This window comes from Leuresthes tenuis, unplaced genomic scaffold (genome assembly GCF_036924035.1).
Source record: "Leuresthes tenuis unplaced genomic scaffold, fLeuTen1.0.hap1 SCAF_5, whole genome shotgun sequence".
In the NCBI taxonomy this organism is placed as follows: Eukaryota; Metazoa; Chordata; class Actinopteri; order Atheriniformes; family Atherinopsidae; genus Leuresthes; species Leuresthes tenuis.
The window spans coordinates 11316247-11337851 of record NW_027325359.1 but is presented as its reverse complement, the minus strand read 5'-3'; the positions used below and the strand labels follow the sequence as shown (position 1 = coordinate 11337851).

At 41.0% G+C, this 21605-nt stretch overlaps 1 protein-coding gene across 2 annotated transcripts in view; it reads left to right on the top strand.

Annotated features, from left to right (window-relative positions):
• The first annotated feature begins 3498 nt into the window (after positions 1-3498).
• The window catches only part of syt7a (synaptotagmin VIIa), a 74815-nt gene continuing 56708 nt past the window's right edge, over positions 3499-21605 (top strand). For both annotated transcript variants that reach the window (XM_072385979.1, XM_072385977.1), the window contains exon 1: positions 3499-3748. In XM_072385979.1, the coding sequence (XP_072242080.1) occupies positions 3715-3748 (34 nt within the window). In that variant the 5' untranslated portion in view covers positions 3499-3714. The remainder of the gene's footprint in view (positions 3749-21605) is intronic.

The following is a 21605-nucleotide window of genomic DNA, read 5'->3' as shown; positions in this document are numbered from 1 at the left end:
TAATACTGCTATGAAAACTAAACAGTAGGGCTTTGTTTGAAGAAGGCAAAGACAACACTGTGGCTCTTCGGGGCACAGGATCCTCTGAGTCTGGTGATTTGCTTCCTTTTGGAGCCACCAGGTGGCAGTGTGGGGCCATAGAAGAGCTCTAGTCCCCAGTGGTGGGAGTGGGAAGAGAGTGAGCTGTAACAGGTGTATGTTAATTTTGGGTGGTGTGGCAGTAAATCAATTGTACCAATGTTATTCTTAGTCATGCAACTTTCTGTCTCTCGCTGCTGTGATAGAACTTATGCATCCACCTGCCTCTGTTATCTGTGATCTTGGTGGTTTCGCTTGATAAATAAAGTATGCCTAAAGATGCATTTTTGAGTCCTGTCCATTACAGGAGAACTCGTGTCATAAAGGGCTTCATTCAATATTAATCCTCTGCTCATTTGGTTATTCAATATGACTGTTTATGGAATTAGTTTCCAAGGTGCTACTTTGCAGAGACCTGCAGCATAATTACATCATACCACATTCATGTTACCCTGCATGCACACAGAGACACACACCCTGCAGTCTTTCTATATGTCTCTGCCTTTCTGTTCTGATCTCATTTCTGCCAATCGGAGTCAGATTTCGTATTGGATTTTGTGGCTCTTTGAGAGACTCCTTTCATCGGACTATCTACTCCAGTGTTTACACACACACACACAAGAGATTAGCTGAAGGCTCAGTTTACCACGACAAGAGTTAGAAATACAGAAATGAGCAGCAGCCACTGTTCTTGTGCACTCTAAAATCCTTTTCATGTGTCATGACTTAAGCCTCCGACGTGAACTATTATTAGCCTTTCTTGCTCTCTAGCAAGAAGAGGAGGGGAGAAGGTAGAGGAAGAAGTAGTTAAGTTGAGCTGAATGATGGAGGAAAGGCAGGAAGCAAGAGGTGGAGACAGTAAAGGACCATCAGGAGAAGGAGCAGGGAGCCGGAGGAGGGGAAGGGAGGGGACGGTGGTGATGTTTATATAGGTCACTAAATCAATGGGAATCAGGTTTTTCAAGGGGAGAGAAGGGGGGGTATTTATAGATACCAGTGGAGACAAATGAATCAGTGAGAGGCATAATGTTGCGGGGAGCAGGGGGTGCACAGAGGAACTGGGAATGGACTGTGGTCAAATTAGTCTGCTGAGAATTCTCCCAACAAATAGCAAAAGATTCTCAGAAGTGAAGAGATAGTACAGAGCAAAATGAAATGTGATCAAATGGAAATCACTACAGGATGCTTTGAGTAAATGACCTTCCCAGCTTTATTGACTAAACGCAGGCGAACTGTTATTGCTGCAAATGCTCAAAGCATTTGCATCTACAGCGCGACTCTACTCGCATCCAATTGAATTTCTAATCTGTGATATCAGAGAGCCACATGACTGAATGGGATATTAGACTTCTACTTTGCAGGCTTGTGAGAAAAAACATGCATATTTAAAGCTTGAAATACAAGAGAAAACATTACAGGTGATATTAGTGAAATATTTGTGGAGGGTGAACTGATTGCACAACATCTCTTTCAACATTGACCAAGTGGTGAATGTATTGATGCTGGTTTTAAGCTGTGCGTTTAATAACTGTCACAGCTTATCCCATTTACTCCCTAATGCTCCATGTCTCCGTCTACCAGCTTCTTGCATGAAGAAGTTCCATCCCAAATTGGAAATTTGCCCAGAGAACACGAAGAAAAATAATTGAAGGAATTGTTTTAAATTGCTTTCTAACTGGCTTTTTGTAGGACTGTGTCAAGGTCAGGGGCAAATTGGTCCTTCTCCACTTATAGCTCTGCATGTGTGTGATGTAAGGCAGCCTGAATACTGAGTGGAGAAAAAATAAATAAAAAATCTACATCTCATTTCTGCAGCTAATTTAGGGAGTATTTGCATAGCAGCCACCTCACCTTGCATCAAAAAGTGGCAGAGGACGCACCCAATTACTTCTGGAGAGCTCTTAATCTTTGCCCTGTGCTCAATAATATGGTCAGTAAACTACCACAGGACAATGTCTCGCAAGCATTCAAGACCATATTAAGTCTATAAATGCGAGGCAGGTGGAGGTAAATGACAGCACAAAGTGGATTACTACCTGTCAAGTGTTTACTGACAGTGAGGCAGAATTTTCATGGGGATTTGCAAATGACATCATTACAATGTGACCACAGTGTTGTTTTGATGGCCAGTTGGTACCATAGTTTATACACTTCTTATTGCACTAAACACTCGTTTGATTACTTTGTTATTCTACATCGTGTTCATTTCTCCAGATGTTTTATCCAACCATATCTGTTGGACTTAAAATGCTCCAAAACAAGACAGCGTTTAAATACTGAAGGAGCTTGCTGTTGTTGTTCATTAAATAGCCTAAATTATTCATCAGTCCATAGGATTGCTGGCTCTTTCTTTTCTCCTTTGGTGATCAGTTATCATTTCAGAGCTATTTTCCATATAAATATCGTCTTTACATAAGATCAGCGTTCGCATGCCACTGACTCTGTAATGAATCACGATGAATCATTTAGTGGTGGCTCGTCTAATATATGTACAGTGTAATTGTGTTATGCACTATGAGACATGGCATCTTTCTACCATCTAAGGACCAAAATACATTTCACAATATAACCATGTTATGCTAGAAATACATCATTTATATGTCATTTGATTATAGTTACAATGCCAAGAGTTACTTCCTCACATCATCGAAACATAGCGGCAAAAGCAAGACACAACAGTCATATTACCAAGTAATATGATTTGAATGATTGTGAGTGTTGAAAACAAACCATATATATCCAAGTAAGACATGATGTATCTTTTATCCAGTACAGTATGCATGTTTTATGACAATTCACAGATAATGCAGTTTTCATTCCTCCCCCTTTTTCACTGAAAAAGGAAGATGAACAGTTTGAGTGTAAGTGTTCCTGTTGCATGACAAAAGCAAAGTCTTCCATGTGCTCTTGGATCATCATCAGCAGCAGCAGCAGCAGCGAGAAAAACCCACACAAAAAGAAAAGCACCCCACATGTGGCAAAATACACGGTTTTTGTCAGCATTATTTTTCAGCAATTTGATTTGACTAAATATCGAACATGCGAGAAAAATATGTAAGCTTCTGAAACGGTCCATTCTGCATAATTTTCCTTTTAAGACATAATTAAACTTACCTGATAACATTTTCACTTTAGAATAGCACTGAGTTGCATGTAATTTTGTATTCTAATACTTTTTCTTCATATTTCCAATCAACCTATGCAACTGGCACGAGCCGTATTCGCATCAGCCAGCTGTGACTGCACTGCCTATTATAGGCAAAGCCATATTATAACATGACAAATGGATGCACAAACGGATTCAAGAATCCCATGTGGCAGCAGAGCAAACAAGCGGTGGAGACTTTACACAGCTGCAAAAGTCACTCTCCCCATTTTGTCCTCGGTGGTTGTTAGTGAAGGAGAGAAGGAGGCTGGGAGAGAGGAAGAGGAGAGGGAGGGAGTACAGTGAGAGTCTCCAACTGGTTAGCCTACCTATCCACTAGGAGGAGAGGAGAGGCTGCTGAGGAGCAACAAAACAATAAACAGCTACTACTACAAACCACATCAGCGGAGTTGACGAGACACGCCAGAGGAGTACCAACAAATAACTGAGACAACGCCATCGTATTTGCCTCGGAGTGAAGTAACACAGCCATGTATCTGAACAGGGAAGAGGACAATAGCAAAGGTAAGATCCTGTCAAGGGTTGCCACTCTTTGCGAAGAGCATCCTGACACTTTCAAGGTGTTTCTTTTCTGACCCGCCGTTTCTCCTGGAGGTGACTGACTGCCTGGCATAAAAAGGTGGAGATGCTCTGTCACACATCCTCCGTTAATGTGAATTTCTTTTCCTTATTTTTGTTTTATTTCTATATATAAAAAAAGGCATTGTCCTTTGTCATGGACCGGATGATGTTGGTAAAAAGTGTAGGCTGTCATTATGTAATATCAGTGCAGTTAATTGCCTCCTAGGAGGAGGCTTATCTGCAGCCCGATCCTGCTTTTATTAACCGTGGGCAATCAATTGTGAACCTGTTGTGGACCGTGCCACTTGTCATATGCATGGCTTTGCAAGTGTGCACTGATTGTATTGTGATTTTAATGTTGTGGACATTTGCAATGCACGGGCTACTTAAGGGCAACATAACACAAGGTCAAAGCTGCAAGCTGCAATGAAACCTTAGTGTAAATAGGTTATCATTTGTGAAGGATCTACAGCGTCCAACATCCTTGAAAAATCCCAATGAAACGGGCTCCAGCTCGTTGCTTGAGGGGAGATAAGCGTGCAGCAGCGAGAGGGGTAAAGAGGGTACAAAGGAGGAATATTTGAGTAATCTCTCCCACGTGTTTTTGAGGCGTGATTCCCTCTCTCCTCGGGTGCTCAGAAACACACTCGACTCGCCTCCCCCCGCTGTCACCATGAAGCATAAATAACTCTCCTGAGCTGAGAGGTAATGCTAATTACCACCGAAATCTTCAGGTTACAGGAGAATAACACCTGCTGCTACCGAGGACCGGTGGAGGAGGGTGGGAGGGGAGGAGGAGGAGGAGGTGAGGGTGGTGGAAAGGAGCAAAAGGCAGAGTGGGAGGAGCCGTTTTTTCGTTCATTTCCCCTGTGATGTGGGATAACGTGATCTCACACGGACCACAACATCGTACTGTACGGGGACGAGTGCGATCAGATGATGACGATGATGGTGGTGGCCGATATAAGACAACTGTGATCAGGGTATTCGTCTGTGTCAGAAATAAAAGCACAAATCGAGCCTAAATGTAGTACAAACACGCTTAAAAGCCACAACCGCTCTGATATCTTAGGCACATTAAGACAAATTTGGTCTGGTTATTATTGTGATTGTTCAGAAAAACGCAAAGAAATGCATGCCTGACCTCCAAAAAGGTGAATCTCACTCATAGACTGACAGTATTGAGTTATGTCTCCTATAATATGGAGTGATTTAATTAAATTACAGAATGAATGCAACTCTAATCAAGTAATTACAGAGAAAAAAAGTTGTCATTAGATTACACTTACTAATTGAAATGTCAGTCACCACAAAGAGGTTGCAGTTGCATCCAAATACAATCTGTTTAGTCAAAAGCACAAATAAGACAAATTTCACTTTGCAGAGATGCCTTTTTGGGGCACATTTCCAGACAAGACAGGTGAGAGATGCCACAGACTGCTTATGTGGCAGCATCTAGTGCCCTCAAATTTTTAGTACTGTTTTTGTTTGGTCGTCTTGTTTTAATTTGTGCCACCTCTTAATCAAATCAGCATGCCTTGTATTTTAGCAGTCTGAATCTACCATGCCTGCGACTAGCTGACCAGACTAATACCTCCCGTTGAACCTAAGCAAACATCTCCGTGTAAAGAATTTTTCATCTCTGTTGCCTATGCTCAATTGTCAAAAAAATTATCAAATACAATAAGTTATGTCACTTTGATCATGTAATCAAAACCTATCTTATTTTTCACACGTTCAACAGGGTTATTTGTAATTTGTAGCTGTACTGTTGACCATACATAAAAGATGGAAGTAGTTTGTCTCAAAGCTCCAGCTCAAGCCCCTACAATTGCTCAATGGTCAACAAATAGGCCAATCCTTCATTTGACAAAAGAGGTGTGACTGCATAGAGGTATATTAGAGAATTATCCCACATTACACTTGATGTATTACCCAAGTAAAGGCAGCCTTAATGAGTTTAAATAGCCATTTCCAAGTTTATGGCAGCATGACATCCATCTATTTTCTATACCTGCTGAGTCCAACTCAGGATCACGGGGTTATCCCAGCTGCCATCAGCAGGGGCAGGGTACACCTTGGACAGGTCGCCAGTGACGTCTAATAAATAAGAGTTCCACTTAGAGTAAACTAGACTCGATGTATTGCACAAATTAGTCTCAACAGATATTGGGAATAGCAACAATATGCTGTACATAAATTCATGTTCCTGATGAGGATTGCTAACATCTGTTGCTTGCTTGTGCTGCATATTTCAGTCACATCATATGTTGAGCTATTAACTACTATTAGCATAGGGTCATCTTGTGTGTTGCACAACATATTTAACATTTCAAGCCAAAAACATAATTTTGGCAAAAAAAAAAGAGTCTTGGTCAAAAATATCACTGTGCCCACGTAAAGCCAGGAATCCCAGGGTACTGCTCGCTCTAGACGTGAAAACATGCCTTGTTTGTTCCTTCTGATCTATTTTGCATCATAAGCTTCATAAAAAGATGGATGTAGCCATCTGCTTAAAAAATTAATCTGACGTGGAAACCCATTAAACTTGTGTTCTATCTAACATCTAGCAACGGACAACTTCACAATAAAACTGAAAGTTTTATAACTTTTATAAACACAAACAGGGTTTGCTGAGGGTTTTAGTGGAATTGTGAGCTCCTCAAAGGAAAACTTAACTTTATGGGCTTCTTGTCTCATTGCATTTGCACCTGCTGGTCAATGAAGAATCGGAACCAAAAAACTTTATTGATCCCAGAAGAAATTGCTGAAATTACGAATGCACCATTAGATGTAGGCCGATATATAAAAACAGTTGACAAGGGAAAAATTGAAAGAGCAAAAAAATCTAAATAAAAGTAAAATATGATAAAAGAATATAAAAAAATAGATAAAATACGTTAAACTCTATGTAAAGACATATAGAAAAATAAGTATATAAAGTTTCCCCTTATCAGTACACCCCTATTGCATGTAATGATATAAAAGGTGAAGAGTGTAGTGGTAACTGCACACAATATGATGATGATCTTGTTCATAGATGCCAGAGCAACGAGTATATTGCACAAAGTGATGAATATAAGTGATAATAAAAAAAACAGGAAAACAGTAGTATTGGACTAAACAGCATAACGATATTGCACATGATTACTCTTATCAGGTTATGGATAATGCACTCAAGTATCAGAAGAAATTATCACAGAAAGCTGGAGGTAGGAGTCACCATAGCTCACAATCTACAAAGTCAGTTGTTACCTGTGTGTGTGACAGACGGGTAGAGGAGTTCCAGTCTGATGACTATGAGAAGAGGAGATTTTCTGTGGCGTTCAGTGGAGCACTTAATACTTGTTATTCTGTGGCTAAAAGTGCTCCTCCGTCATGTCACCACGTCACGGAGCGGATGACATTCATTATCTATGATAGATTTGAGTCTCTACAATATTCTCTTATCCATCACAGTCTCCAAAGCATTGAGTTCCTCTTCAACCACTGAGCCAGCATTCCCGATCTTTTCGGTCTTCTTGTGTCTGCCACCTTGAAGGTGCCTCCCCAACATGCCACAGCAAAGAAGATGGCACTGGTGACCACAGACTCGTAGAACATCCTCAGCATTTGCAGACTCCGAATGACCGAAAGGTCATGGTTCTGCACAGGAAATATAACCTACTTTGGCCCTTCTTGTAAGTGGCTACCGAGCTGTTTGACCAGTCCAGTGTATTGTCTATGCAAACACCAAGACACTTATAACCCTGCACAATCTCCATGTCCACCACCCTGGTGTTATCCTCAGGTCCACAACCAATTCATTAGTTTTACTAATGTTGAGCTGCAGCTGATGCAGCTCGCACCAGTCCACAGATCTGTCCAAAACTCTCCTGTATCTCATCCTCATGCCTGATGCATTCGACTATTGCCGTGTCATCTGAGAACTTCTGCAGATGGCAGCTTCTCTGTGTTGTACCTGAAGTCGGAGCTGTACAGGATGAAGAGAATTTGTGACAGCACTGTACTTGAGCACTTGTGGAGCTCCTGGGCCGAACAATGCTGTATCAGACACACCACCCTGTCGTCTCACATGCTGTGTTTGCACTGAAGGGTACCAGGGCAGGGTTTATGCGTTTAATCAATCATTGTAACTTACTGCATCTGAACCAACCACCCCACACTTACATTGTCTGGATCATTCATCACAGAAGATCCCCCTCATACTTGGAAAGCTCCTACTCTGAGGTAGGAGTGACAAAAACCCCACCATATCAAAGGAGTTTTAACCACTGTCTGATGAACTACTTAATATATCAAGCCAGTCACAATGGATAATAGAGGAGATCTCTTCCAATGGCTTTAAGAACTTTGAAAAGGTTTCTGTCGTCCAAAAGCTACTTATGTCCTGGTTTGTGACCTCATTAAACATTTTATTAATTAGCTTATCATCATGATAGTTTCACCTCTTATTTAGGAAGGGTTGTCCGTTTTATGAGCTGTGATTCCATCTAGAGTCAAATAGACAATAAAGTAGTGTGTGCATTACGGTGAGGCTACACCAGAATAAATGGACCATAGGAACATCAAACCATGGTAAAACCACAGAACAAGACACCCTTGTAACTTTGGGCCTAAGGAACATAGATATTCTTCTTGTACATCCCCACAGAGCTGCTAACATAGCTAACTGAGCATAACAGATTTTATAGTGTGTGAGGTCTTCTTGGTCAACAGCGGGTGTTAGATGAGAAAGAAGAATCAGAGCATCAGAGTGAGGTGCTGAAGTGACGAAAGGCACGTATTGTAAGTTGAATGTCACAGCAACATATTGTTAGACTTGGTGGTTATAGTATGGTATTAGAGTTTTGAATAGATAGCAGTTGTAAATTACTCCAAATATGTCTGGGCTACACTTTCCCATAGACCTCAATATTTGAGTGATGCCTTCACTTGATTCACACGAGTGGGTGTTTCCCTCACGGCACCGCTGTGGCCTTTAGATTCACACCGCGTCTCAAGGTAGAGGGAGAAAGGTCTACCAGGGACATATTGATTATGGCCTCACAGGATTAAAGGCAGGCGAGGACAAGCAGGTTGATCATTTGAGAGCCTGACATTCACAGAGTGCTGAGCTACTGTCAGATGTAACATCTGATGTAAGACTAAATGTGCTGTCCGACCAATACTATACTCAAGGAAAAAGATAAATTAGAGTAAGTAGAATGGAGTGATTACTTGGGATAATGTGACACCCTGTTATCGTCTCCTCAGCCTGATGACTAAATTGTTTATTTGTACCCTTTAAAAAATAATCAACAACTATTTGGACCACTTATGATGGCCAGATTGCTGTGAGAGCCCAGCTGTGAATCCCCATCAGTTACCAAAACCGTTGCCGATTCATTTTTTAATCATCTGATTTTCATGTTTTCATCCAGAATGCAATCTTAAACTCAATTGTTAATGATAATTCTCTAAAACTAATGTGTGTGGTATTACAATTAATTACCAGTTAGTTATATCCTGAAATTTTAACGCAAGTGTGAGCACAGGCAGCATCATCACCCCATGCGTAACCAGAAGACTGACTACTTGTGAATTGTCTGTGCACACTTCTATTCCCTCTGCAGCACTAATTTCAACAGTCGAGGGTTTATTTTCAGCGGAAACACAGTTTTTTCTTTTTCTTCAGCTTTTCAAAATGGCACAGACGTGTGAATGAATAGCTTTCCAGTTTCTTCTATTGATGGCTTTTTGATGAACTGACTGTATAGATTTGTAGAGACAGGTAAAGGTGCTTTAATTGAGTGATTACACAGTAAGAAAAGGGTTGTTACAGGTTAGGTTTGGGAAGACATGCACAGATAATTACTGGCTTCATTTGCTATGCTTTACATCGGCCGGATCTGTCAAACCAACAACTAGAGATGGATCATCATTACAGCTTTATGACCTGTTAGGACACCTGGAGCTTTGCCACTGCTGTCTTATTGCAAAGTGCAGTTCAGTGGAGTGTAGGATAAGACTCAAATACAGTTCACATCTGATTCCATTGAAGGAATCAGTGTAGACCACCACTTGTTTGCTTTCACTCTAAAAACTGACATTTTGTTCTGTACATTCATTTTCTTTAAGCGGCACTTTGTCTGGAGACAGAGTTTGTACATCAGGGGGAAATTGCTTTAACTTTATATGATATGTGGTCCTGGACTCAGTCTGGCACCCCCCACATTCTACAACTTGAATATGATTTATAGTAATGCTGTCAGGTTCAGTATTGATTTAGTTTGATATTGGCCTTGGTTTTGGGCAGGAGTCCAAACCTCTGGCCAGGGCCACCAATCTAAATGATTCAAGTTTGGCATGCGATACCTTTTCTTAAGAGCCCCTCTGGTGGACTTTGTTTTCCTCCTCATGGACAAAACTGCTAATTAAAAATATTATGCAGCAAACAGATGGCGTCATTTTAGATGAGATCATCAATGTGAATTATTCCAGCAACATTTGGACTGGGTGATTCTCAGAACATGATTGTAATCAAGTTGGTGACCTCATTATTTTTGATTAAGCACTGTTTTCAGTTCATCATATAATATGTTAAATACATAGTCAAAGCTGGGGTTAGAGCCTTTGCATCAGTAGGATTTTCTGTGGTACCTTGTTTTGGGATTTTAAAGGTTTTCATGGTGCCCCAGAATTTGACAGTGAGTAGTTTGGTGGCGTCTGCAAATTGTTGGTATCCATCAAAGAATTTTAACTGCTCAGGAAATGAAATGCAAAATGGAGGAGATTTGTGAGGTGTCTTTAACATGGTATGAAGTGTACATGTCAGCGTTCCTAACCTCTTTGTTATTATTGCCCTGTAGAAATTGATGATGTCCCTCTACTTCATGGCTGTTTTACTAATGTGGAATGGGAAATTATTTGGAGTTGTGCTGCGGCAGTCTTGTACTGTCCATGCCTCTTAAAGCAAGATGAATTGAAAATGAGCTGGGCGCGGGGAAAATAGTTATCTGGCTTAGCAGCTGTACCCAACAAGTTGCTGTTTCTTTGATCAAACTTTAAAGGAAGATTACTTAAGATATTAATTTTCAATGCCATGTATTTCCTTGCCTGATTTTGTTTAAAGCATCAAGCAGCTGCAAACTATCCTGTTGTCCTGTCAGTCTGCTGTTATGATATCAGATGGAAAGCCTGGATTAAACACAAAATACTAATAGCCTGTGTGCATCAGATTGGTGAACACAATCGCAATAGAGACCTTTAGATATGAAAGTGGCGCAGGAATGCAGCATTTAAAAAGGATGCTTAATCAGCTCTTTTGACATTTAATGGATCAGCCTTTCATTTCAGCTTAAGTTTATTTAGCATTGAATGGAAAGTTAATGGATTAACCGCTCCCATTTAGGATACAGATGCATGTCGTGAGCTGAGCCATTGGGAAATTCTCAAGGATCGCTGGAGTCAGAGGAACACGCTGTGATGCTAAGCAATTAGATGCTTTTGTAGGAACACCTGCAATGAAACGAGGATTTGGACCTGCCGTTTCACTGTTCTACAGAGAGAGCTCTTCATTCTCCCCTGGTGGAACAGGAAGCCGCGTCAACTGATTAGAGCAAAGTCTAATCAGGCTTCGAATTGCGCAAATTGAACTGCAGAGAAATAAAACAACATTTGTAAAGAGTAGAATTTCTGTTTTGATTAACCTTGACAGTTGAGAATATGACACTTATGTACTGAGTGAGTAAAGAAATTTAATATAAGACATATTACAAAGATGTTAACTCTTTGTTTCACCACAGAGTTAACATTTTAACATCACTTCTGTGAACTATGTCCTGTTATATATGCAGTACCCTAAGAAAGACTACGGGATCCTTGTAGACTTGTTGAAACAGATTCTTAGTGCTGGAGTTATTTTTATAGTAGACTCTCTCAGCTGACTAGATTGCAGAGGAGGGGGAGGTCTTTCATTTCTCCTTTCTCTGCCATCTTCTGTCCCTTACTCCTCTGTGTCTCAGGGAGAAGGAAAGAAAGGACGGTAAACATCAGCCGACCAGGGAAGAGTGAAAGAAGGTAAAAGCTAGAGAGACAGACAATAGAGTGGAGGCGAGCAGGAAAAGATGGAGAGAGCCAGTGAGACAGAAGGAGAGGAGAAGCAATGAACAAGGCCTGGAGTGCTAGCAAGTCAAGGTCACACAGAGGAGAGGAGGCCCTGTGTGTATATGTCTGTGTGAGCAAGTAAAAGAAGAAATTATGGGGATTGTAGGCCAACATAGTAAAGAATGACGGGTTGGTGACAGCAGATTGGTTTAGTCTGGGATGCGGGATGAAGGATGAGGCAGAGGAGGCATAAAAAAGAAAGTCAGAGATGAAAAGAGCTCGTAATATGACTTCACAACACTTGCTTAATATTACCTTCAATCCTGTTTTCATGATGAATGCTGTTTAATGTCTAAACTCTAAAATGTTTGAAATTTAGAATCAGTGGTGACACATTTACTGTGTTTGTGGCTAACATATCTGTGTGTAAGTCAAATGAATGTTTACATGTCTGCTCCTTGCAGTCTTTTTTTCTTTGTTCTTTTCTGCTCCTTACCACTCAGTGACCTCCACTCTTATTGCAGTTTCAGCTGTCAGTAGGTGCCATGATGCATTATTTTCAAGCACGTGCATTTTGACAAGTTAACTGCAGGTACCTCCTTCTACCCTTTTCTGTCATTAAAGCCAACACACAAGAAAAGGAGACGGTTAATCCCATCCAGCAAGCTTGCTCTTCTTTTGAATTGTGATGGAGACCATTACATAATGGATAGCTTGGTGCTTGTCATCTTAGGATCAAGTGTTTTAAAAGCCGAGCTGTGGTTTGCTGAGAACATTCTTCATTCAGCTATCCTGGCATGGTGCAAAGTGTCAATGAGAAATGGGATCACTGCTTTCTCTTCAAGCATATTAGCTCTGCATCTCACGCCCAGGAGAGATTATGCGTGTCAGCAGTTGCCATAGTGTTTTGGAGCACCAGTGAGTTGATGTGAAAGATCTGAGGTGGCTCAGTGCTCTGTGACTTAACTCTCCAGAGCAGTTCTGTGTTGAGGCATGATAGCGCATGATCACTATGTCTGCAGGAAGTCAAGAGTTCACCTTGTGTGTGACCCATTAGGTCAGCTCTCACTCTTGCTGTTTGAGCAACTCAACATTAATCTATTCATGCTCTGTAGATGTCTTTAACTTTTTTTTTCTCCTTTCTGTCAGACTAAAATGCAATCAGCACTAATCCTTGCATTAAATCTCCAGTAGTCATACAATCGCATTCAGTTTAAGATTCCCAGTGAATTCTCTGCAAATGATCCCTTTTGGCAGACATCATTGCCATTCTAATGTGTAATTAATCTTTTCACACCAGGATTTTACACAGATGTGCAGTAATAGCTTCTGTAACAATGGGGCTACAGACTTTACTCATCCTAAATAGACCCTTGTAGAGCTGATCCACAGTTTGAGATCAATCATATATCATACAGTATTTAAGCAATAGCCACCTTGACGTCACTCATTGGTATTTGAACTCAAGTTTGTCTTTCATCTGACGCTGTCGTGTGTTTTAGGAGCGAGAAGCGAAATGCAGAGAATGGATCTGACGTAGGTCCCTGGGACACAATGCATGTCTCTTGGGTGGGAACTATGGTACTTACCTGTCACGCAAAGCAGTGCCACCCCTGACTGCAAGCATTGCTGTTTAAATAGTTGAGTTATATAAAAAGTCTCTTATACACAATTGTCATGAACAGGAAAATCAGCAATAGAGACCTAAAATGGTACTGCAGTTCATTGCATCTGTGTTTGCTCCATCGTCCCATCCCAGACATTTTATGTAAAAGAATTATTCGCTTAATTTTGAGTAACACGATTGGATCAATGCCTGACTGAATATCTGTACAGGAAATGTTTTTGTAAATGTTATCTATTTGACAGACATACTAACTGTGCAAACAGGAGATGTTTGGCTAGCTCTGACTTCCATAAAGAAAAATTGTGTAAAAGCTTGCATGGCCAAAATCAAATCCTAAATCTGGCTACAGTTACCTATGATGCTCACTTAAAGTACTTGCTATTTTGTGTCATTTCAATCCATGTATAAAGCGCTGAAATTAAGATTTGCCAATTTGTGCAATAAAGTGTTTTTCGTGACCATTATCAATGACTTCTTCGAGTCTCTGAAATAAAACAGAAACACAAAAAACCCTGAATACACTTGTTTATTTGACCTGTTACATAAAGTATAATTGAGTAGCTTTAAAAGTGTTGAATAGTTGAGTTTGTTAACATTACAATCAGTCTGCCTGCTAAGTCAGGCCAACTGGATAATGGCTATTGCTGGATATTTTTAATCTTTCATTTTTGAGTGGTGTTGTTCTTTTAATCTAAAACTCAGAGAGTGAGGAAGGGACTTTTCCCCAAATTCAAAATATACCTTCAAATGAGGGTCATACTTTCTCAACAGTAGTGTTTTTTTATTTCTTATTATTGTACAAATGAAAAAGTTCAGGTATTTTCCTTAAGAAAATAGCATTTATGCAGGAGATGTAACATGTTTTGGCCTGAGTACACCATGTTCCATAACTTAGTGTGTGCGCTAGTCGCTAGAGTATTAATTTCCCTTGTTTGTGTGTCTACCCTCACTGTCTCTTGGTATTTAGCATAAAATCAGTGTGTGATTTTGTGTGAGGCTCCCTGTATCTGGCAAGGTAGTCAGACTGACAGATTGGGCTGCATGAGTGCCATCTCCTCGGCTTGGCTGCCTGAGCGTTTCTCCCTCATTCCTCCTTCCTGTGTCTCATCTTACTAAACCCTTCTTCAGTGGTGGTCAGCAGGGCAAAGAATGTTTTCTTTGTTTGGCTTGTCTGGCTGAATAGGTGTCCCCTCTCCATAGATTTGGTCTCCTCACTAGTCCATAACTGTAGTCATAATTTGTGCCTGTTCAGGCGTTCTGGGCTGACGCCCCTGTGCTCATGCCAAGGGGGTAGCTTCTGACTGTGTGAGGTTAAAATACCAGAGATGGCAGCTAGCACTCTGTGTGCCCTTGCCTTACTCTCTTCCATTAGCAGCTTGTGGCTGCATCCTGATTGGTTTGAAAAAAAAATCCACACACTGTAGGTAATTAGGGAAAAAGCCACTGTTCTGCAGGACTGGGGTGGGTCATGAATTGGATTCAGCAGAGTCATTATGTTGGTTTGAATGTGGGTTGTTTTCACATATGTTTGTACTGGAGCCACAGCAACAATATCAGACTTTCAACATCAGCTATATCACTGCGCCTTCATTCTTTGTCACTTCACTATCATCAAAAATGACATTTTACTAAATGCACTATTTTAGAAAAACATCACGTATCAGTAGAAATGTATACACTGTTGTAAACGTTTCACATTTATCTGTGTCTGGAAATGGAAACTGATACAATTACAATAATACCACAGCCATTGATTCTGTTTAACCGTACAATTCTTTCTCCATTCCATATCGAGTAGGCTCCCATAGAGTCAACACAACTCTTATACTAATTTTGAGTTGAACACGGCCTGAAATAAGAGAATATTTGAACAGCCTTTTTTTCTTTCAATCATGTTTTCTTCGTCAAAGAACTAAATCAGCCTATAGCCTACCTGCTGGTGCCAATGATATCATAACACTGGATGTTTACTGTTGATAATTGTTATGCTGATTGATGAAGCCTTGGCAGCGTGTTATGTAGTTGTAAGCCTGATATCCATAGAAGACCATGTCTTCTCCACTGCAATGACTTCTGCATCACTTTGCTACATGATTCTGTGATTACTGAGAGAAATGGATTCCGATCAGTCCGACAACTTGACTGAAATGTGCTGTTACTATCCCGGCTATTTTGATTTCCTTGCTGAAAATGGGATGGAGGGAGCAGCTGGCAGAGCAGGAGGACAAGGAGAAGCAGGCGACAGAAAGTAAAGAGCCCAAGCTGGAACGACAGATGATGGGGGAAAACCTGACTCAGACAAAAGAAATGCACAGTGCCTCCTCTCTAAACCCAAATATGGATTAACATGGCTGATCATGAATGGCAATACGTGTGTGTGTCTGTGTGTGTGGGCAGATTCAATGGAATTAGAGGGTTTGGGATTCGTTCGCTGAATATTTTCAAAATGACTAAATACCTGTTATGAGCACAAACAGAAAGTCAAAATATTACTTGCAGCTGGTAGAATTAGTCTCTCTATCTCTATCTCCATCACTCGTCATCAAACTTTTTGTGGTCACAGGCTTATCGTCCTCTGTTTGGCTTGGCAGTGGTATTCATTTGTGCAGCTGGAAGAGCACAATGGATTGGATGCAAGCAATTGTGCATGCATGGGAGTGAGCTAAAAGAGCTCAGCCCTGGACTCAGTGGAGCTGAGACACACCAGATTGGGCAGACTCGTCCAAGCAGTACATTTCTGATTGGTCTGGGCTACAAAGCTGAAATGTGCCTTTTGTGTCACTGGTACACACATATGACACGCACCAGCATTCCACAACCACAGTATTTCATTTATGCAACATTCATTGATTAATGCCAACAGCCCCAAGACCCTTTTCAGTGATTATGGCTCTCAGTCTTGGGAGGGGCAACTGATACCCTTAATGAGTCATAAAAGGCGAAGAATTATACACTCCAATAGTCTTGGCATTGGGTGATATTTCAATATTTGGTCACCCGCTCTTTGAGTCTATTTGCCTACAGAGTTGGCACATGCTTGAATGCCCTCAGACACATTTGCACAAGTAAACAGAAAAATCTTGACTTTCCCTTCCCATGATGTGCTTTCCATGCACTCAGGATACTTGGGAACAATTGCTGCACAGCCCGGAAGAACAAACATGCAGGTCAAACAGAGAGAGCCTGAAATTGACTGTGATGCAGTTTGGCTTGTCAACACACAAATAAGCATGGTGATTACATAATCATAACAAGAAGCCTGAATAGCTTAAACCCCTATATGATTGTCATAGTATCTTTCTGTCCTCCTTGGTGGTAGTGCTTGTGAGCAGCTGTGTAGTAAAGACTCACTGAGCCTAATATGTTGTGTTGTATTTAAATTTCCCACATGATAAGGAATGAGATGATGATGATCTTTCACTTGGACATTTAGCTAGCAGAGAGGATCTGGCAGCATTCCTTTCTGGGGTTGATGTGTTCTGCCCATGACTTTGTGTGCACTCACTCTCTGAAAACGCCTCTTAATTATAAAGCAACAGAGAGAGGAGGTAAGGACAAACTAGGACAAAAGGGAAAACGAAGCCTTAAGCATGTAATATGTAAGAGGAGATAAAAACAGTGCAGCTGGACAATACTGATGCAGGTCAGGCCATAACCATAAAATTCAGTTAATATTTGACGATTACTACCATGTGAGTTCCCTCACCAACCAGGCTCTGGCTCAAAGGAAAACACGCAGTGACTGCACATCAGACATGGCTCAGGGTTGACAGGCATGTGGCTTGCAGCTTCTTCTGACAATCTTTCTCCTTTTTAGAGCGCCTGACAAACCTGATTAAGGGCTGTTCATTCAAGTTTCATTGACATGAGCTTCATATACTAAGAAGGAGTGATGTATAAAACACAAATCGCCCAAGGTTACATAGCAGTACCTATACATGGGTGTATATTACCTATTATGTACACAGAGTGGAACATTTGACTCATATGTTGTATTTACTGTCATCCCCTGAAGTTGTTTTGCACGCTGTCCACTGTAAAAAAGAAGATAAACCGTGGTTTGATAATGGTGCCACTATATAGTCATTTAGCACTAGCAGAGTTTGTGCACGTGTCTGATTCAATCCAAATCCAAATCAGAGCCACACTCAACCCTTCCAACCATTTCCTTCTGAAATATTAATACGCTACAATAGGCTATTTGTGTTATATATTTAACTATGTGTTATGTTGCTTCTCATAAAGTCCTGGTCAATTTCACTTTAGTTCACCTGCAAGAAGCAGACAATTAGATTGCTTAAGTCGCAGATGATGGCAGGCAAAGGAGGGGAATTTGTAGTGTGTAGCGGGAGAAAGAAATTGCTTCAGGAAGTTCAGTGAAAATGCATTTTGTGTCCTTTCGGCTGTTCCACTCTCCTCCTATTGTTCTAAATGCATCCTGCTGTGCTCTGTTTCCCACTGTTTATAACCCGCCATTTGCAGCAGCTCTTTGTGTAATGTGCTCCAGACAGATTTGACTGCCTGGTCGTAGATCATAAAAAACCTCCGGTTTGTTTACTATCTACCAAGAGATAGTAGGCCTTTGGGTTTTAGGTGGAACAGTGGAAGAAAATGAAAAATGAATGAAAGGGGGTGGGGAAGGTGAAGACACAGACAGGATGGCGTTAAGCTCACCCTCACCTTGAAATCACAAGGTAACCAAGATTCCTCTCAATAAATGAAGCTCCAAACATGAAATAATGGTTTACTCAGACTCTTATTTCATTGACATTGTATGGAAGCATCATAGTAAAACAACAACCTTGCTTATGAGTATACTGTTTTTTAAATGGGAAGAACATCATGCCAGACTTAGATAATCATTTTATGCATTGTTTTTTAGGGAAACTAGTACCAATTTAAAGTGGATTTACTTGAGCATGTGACCAAATTTTTATTGCTGACCTGATGTTGTAACTGTGTGCACGAATAGGGAGCATAAATCCAAAGCATATATCTATGTTGGATATCTGTTTCAGTGGTTTCAGGCATTCCTTTTGGGTGTTAGAATGTAACATCAGACTGATTTATTGCTCCACTTGTTGAATGTGACTGTGCACTTGAGTTAGGATGGAGGCAAGTTGACTGCTTACAGGTTTACCGCTCTGCTTCATTCATTCTTAGATGCAGAAGATTTGGGAAGATTTATATTGGCATATAATTGTTGGAAACCGCTGCAGCTGAAATTTGATCTGACGATAATGCTGTGATAACTGATTTTCAAGTTCAGATATAGACTTTGAAAACACATTTCCATAAGTTGCTAGGATTTCATACCTGGGTGTTAAGCCCTGGCAATTTACGTATTGTATGTGCAGTGTAATACCTCTGTACTACTGTACATGCACCTCTAATCATCAGTGGGCAGCTTTTTGTGCAGGTGTTCCTGCACCCAAACAGCTTTGAGGATCTCCTGTGATCAAATTGCCCTAACAGCTTTGAAGTGGTGGTCATTGATGCGTGTGACTGCATATTCAGTGTAGTGTGAAAGCGAACCTCCCTGATTGCAGGCAGGGGCATCAACTCCAACTTTGCACAACCTGCACAAAGCACAAGTTATTTGTGTCGGGCAAACGGCACGGACAATGTTTGATGTCCACTCATGTTTGGAAGGAGTACAGAAAAGCATTTATTGTCTCTCTATAATAGATCTGTAGCAGAGCAGAAATGTGTCCCTCTGTTCAGCAGCAGTTGCAGCTTCTCACAAACAAAATCATCTGGGTATCAAGAGGCAATGTAGAGCCAGCAAGTGCAATTTCTAGCTCAGTCTGGACCCGTTCTTGATCTATTTGGTAGCACGAAACACGTGGGTTTTCTGTATATCATAAAACACAATTTTTTTTCCTCAAATCATAACTCAGTTGGCTTTCATCCAATTAATTTGAATTAATTTTAAGGAGGAAATTGGTGAAATTTGTAATAAATAAACTGCGTCTGATTATTATCTGGCTTTGCAGTGGGAAGCAGGCTAATAAAAAGCCGGGAGCATTTGTAGGCCTGCATGCCCATGCTTGCTCGCTGTCCAGCCAGGGTGCATAGTCACAGCCAGTCTAACGCTCCACTCTCCCTCCCCCCTCGACAGCCTCCAGCCTGCCAGCCCCCAACTAGCACAGCCTGGAGGTAGGGCATGCTGGCAGTTCTCTGTGTTTTATGTATTTTCTCTCTACTTTTTTTCATCTAATCCTATTTTGGGTGCTGCTCTTTGAGCAGAGGTTTGCACAATCACTCAGCCAGATGCACAGAGGACTGGCACTTTGTACCCTTATGCCCCTCCCCAAAACCTTTACATTTTATGGCATCATCTGCTTACTACTGCTCAACTATACATCACCCAGAAACATTGTTGAAGTGGCACCAGTTGTTGCGGACAAAGATACAAGCCCCTAAGTGAAGCACAGTGTGTGCTCTGTACAGTTCTGTTCCTCGTTCCCGTTCTTCCTTGTCTCGGATCCCATTCTCCACCATGGTAAGCCCACACAGACATCCTCCAGAACATCCTGGTGAATCACCCTGCATCCACAGGCTGAGCATAGCTGGGCAACATCTGACTATGACACTAACAGGCACAGACACCCACCCACACACACATACTCCCCCTAAACCTTACGTTTCATCCGTGCATTACTTAGTATTGAAAAGGTATAATGCCAACCACTTTACATACTGCCATTAGATAACAAGAGAGCTGTGGCAAACCATTCCATTAACTAATGACAAGCCTCTTATTTTCAAATAGAAGTGGCAAATGTGGTCTCATAACAGCATTAACATGTTTTGACATGATGCAGTTTTTAAGTAACAGTGTCTGTGATGTGAGGCAACCTAATCTATGACCAACTCGATGAAAATCCTTTTTTTTTTTTTCTTCTTGAATGGGTTTTCCCATTATAGGCAGTATCTGATATGAACTAAATTATTTTTTAAATCAGTTAACTCAGTTGAGGGTCCAAGTGAACTGAGCTGATACCAAATACTGAGATGACAACATTGGAGGCTAAGTTAAGTAGGGTCCTCCCCTGAGGGCATAATAAGAATGCTGGTGTGCACTGACATCTTATTCATCTTATCCATGTGTGTGCAGTTTAGTAGTTTAGAAACAGAGAGTTCCGATTCATAGATGCCTTTTCCTCCTCAGATTGCAAGTGAGAAAAGACGTCAAACACTTCTGTACTCAGAGCTGGCCACAAACTACACATGCAGAATGTTTGTGTCCTTTCTATGTTAGGGCTGTCACAATTACCAAATTATTGTGTAATCGCAGTTATTTGAGATAATCGTGATCATGGTGGCATAATTATCTTGAATTATGCCATATCTGTTTTCATAGAGTTGACTCACTAATAGCCTTAAAGGCAAACAGATATGTCTTTATGTTCTTATATTCACTTTCAATAAATTACTGGTTTTCTTTGTAAGTTTTGGATGAATAATGTAATTATTAATGGGCTAATAACATAGCTCCCCCCCAAAAAAGAAAGAAAGACAATTAAATTGTTAATCACAATTATCTTTATGTCAACTTAGTGTCTAATAAAAATTCTGAATTGGCAGCTCTAGCCTCTGTATCAGCAAACTTACATATAGTGCAGTGATAACAATTGCTGATGCCATCTACATTAAGTAGTCGCCAAAGAGAAGAATTCAAAAATAGTCAGTTCAAGAAGAGTCCAGTTGTATCACACAATGGAAAAATGGCTTAAGAGTCAACAGCAATTATAGCTGGACTGATAAGCAGTAGCTTTGCCCAGAGATGCTTGAGAAAAACATCAACGTAAGTAAGACCCATCATCTGGAAAACATAAATGTTAAACTTAAGCTAAAGGAAGGACTACCGGTACCTCCATCCATCCATTATCTGCCGCTTCTCCAGGGGTCGGGTCGCGGGGGCAGCAGCTTGAGCAGAGAAGCCCAGACGTCCCTGTCCCCGGCCACTTCCTCCAGCTCTTACGGGGGACCCTGAGGCGTTCCCAGGCCAGCCGAGAGACATAGTCTCTCCAACGTGTCCTGGGTCTTCCCCGGGGTCTCCTCCCAGTGGGATGTGCCCGG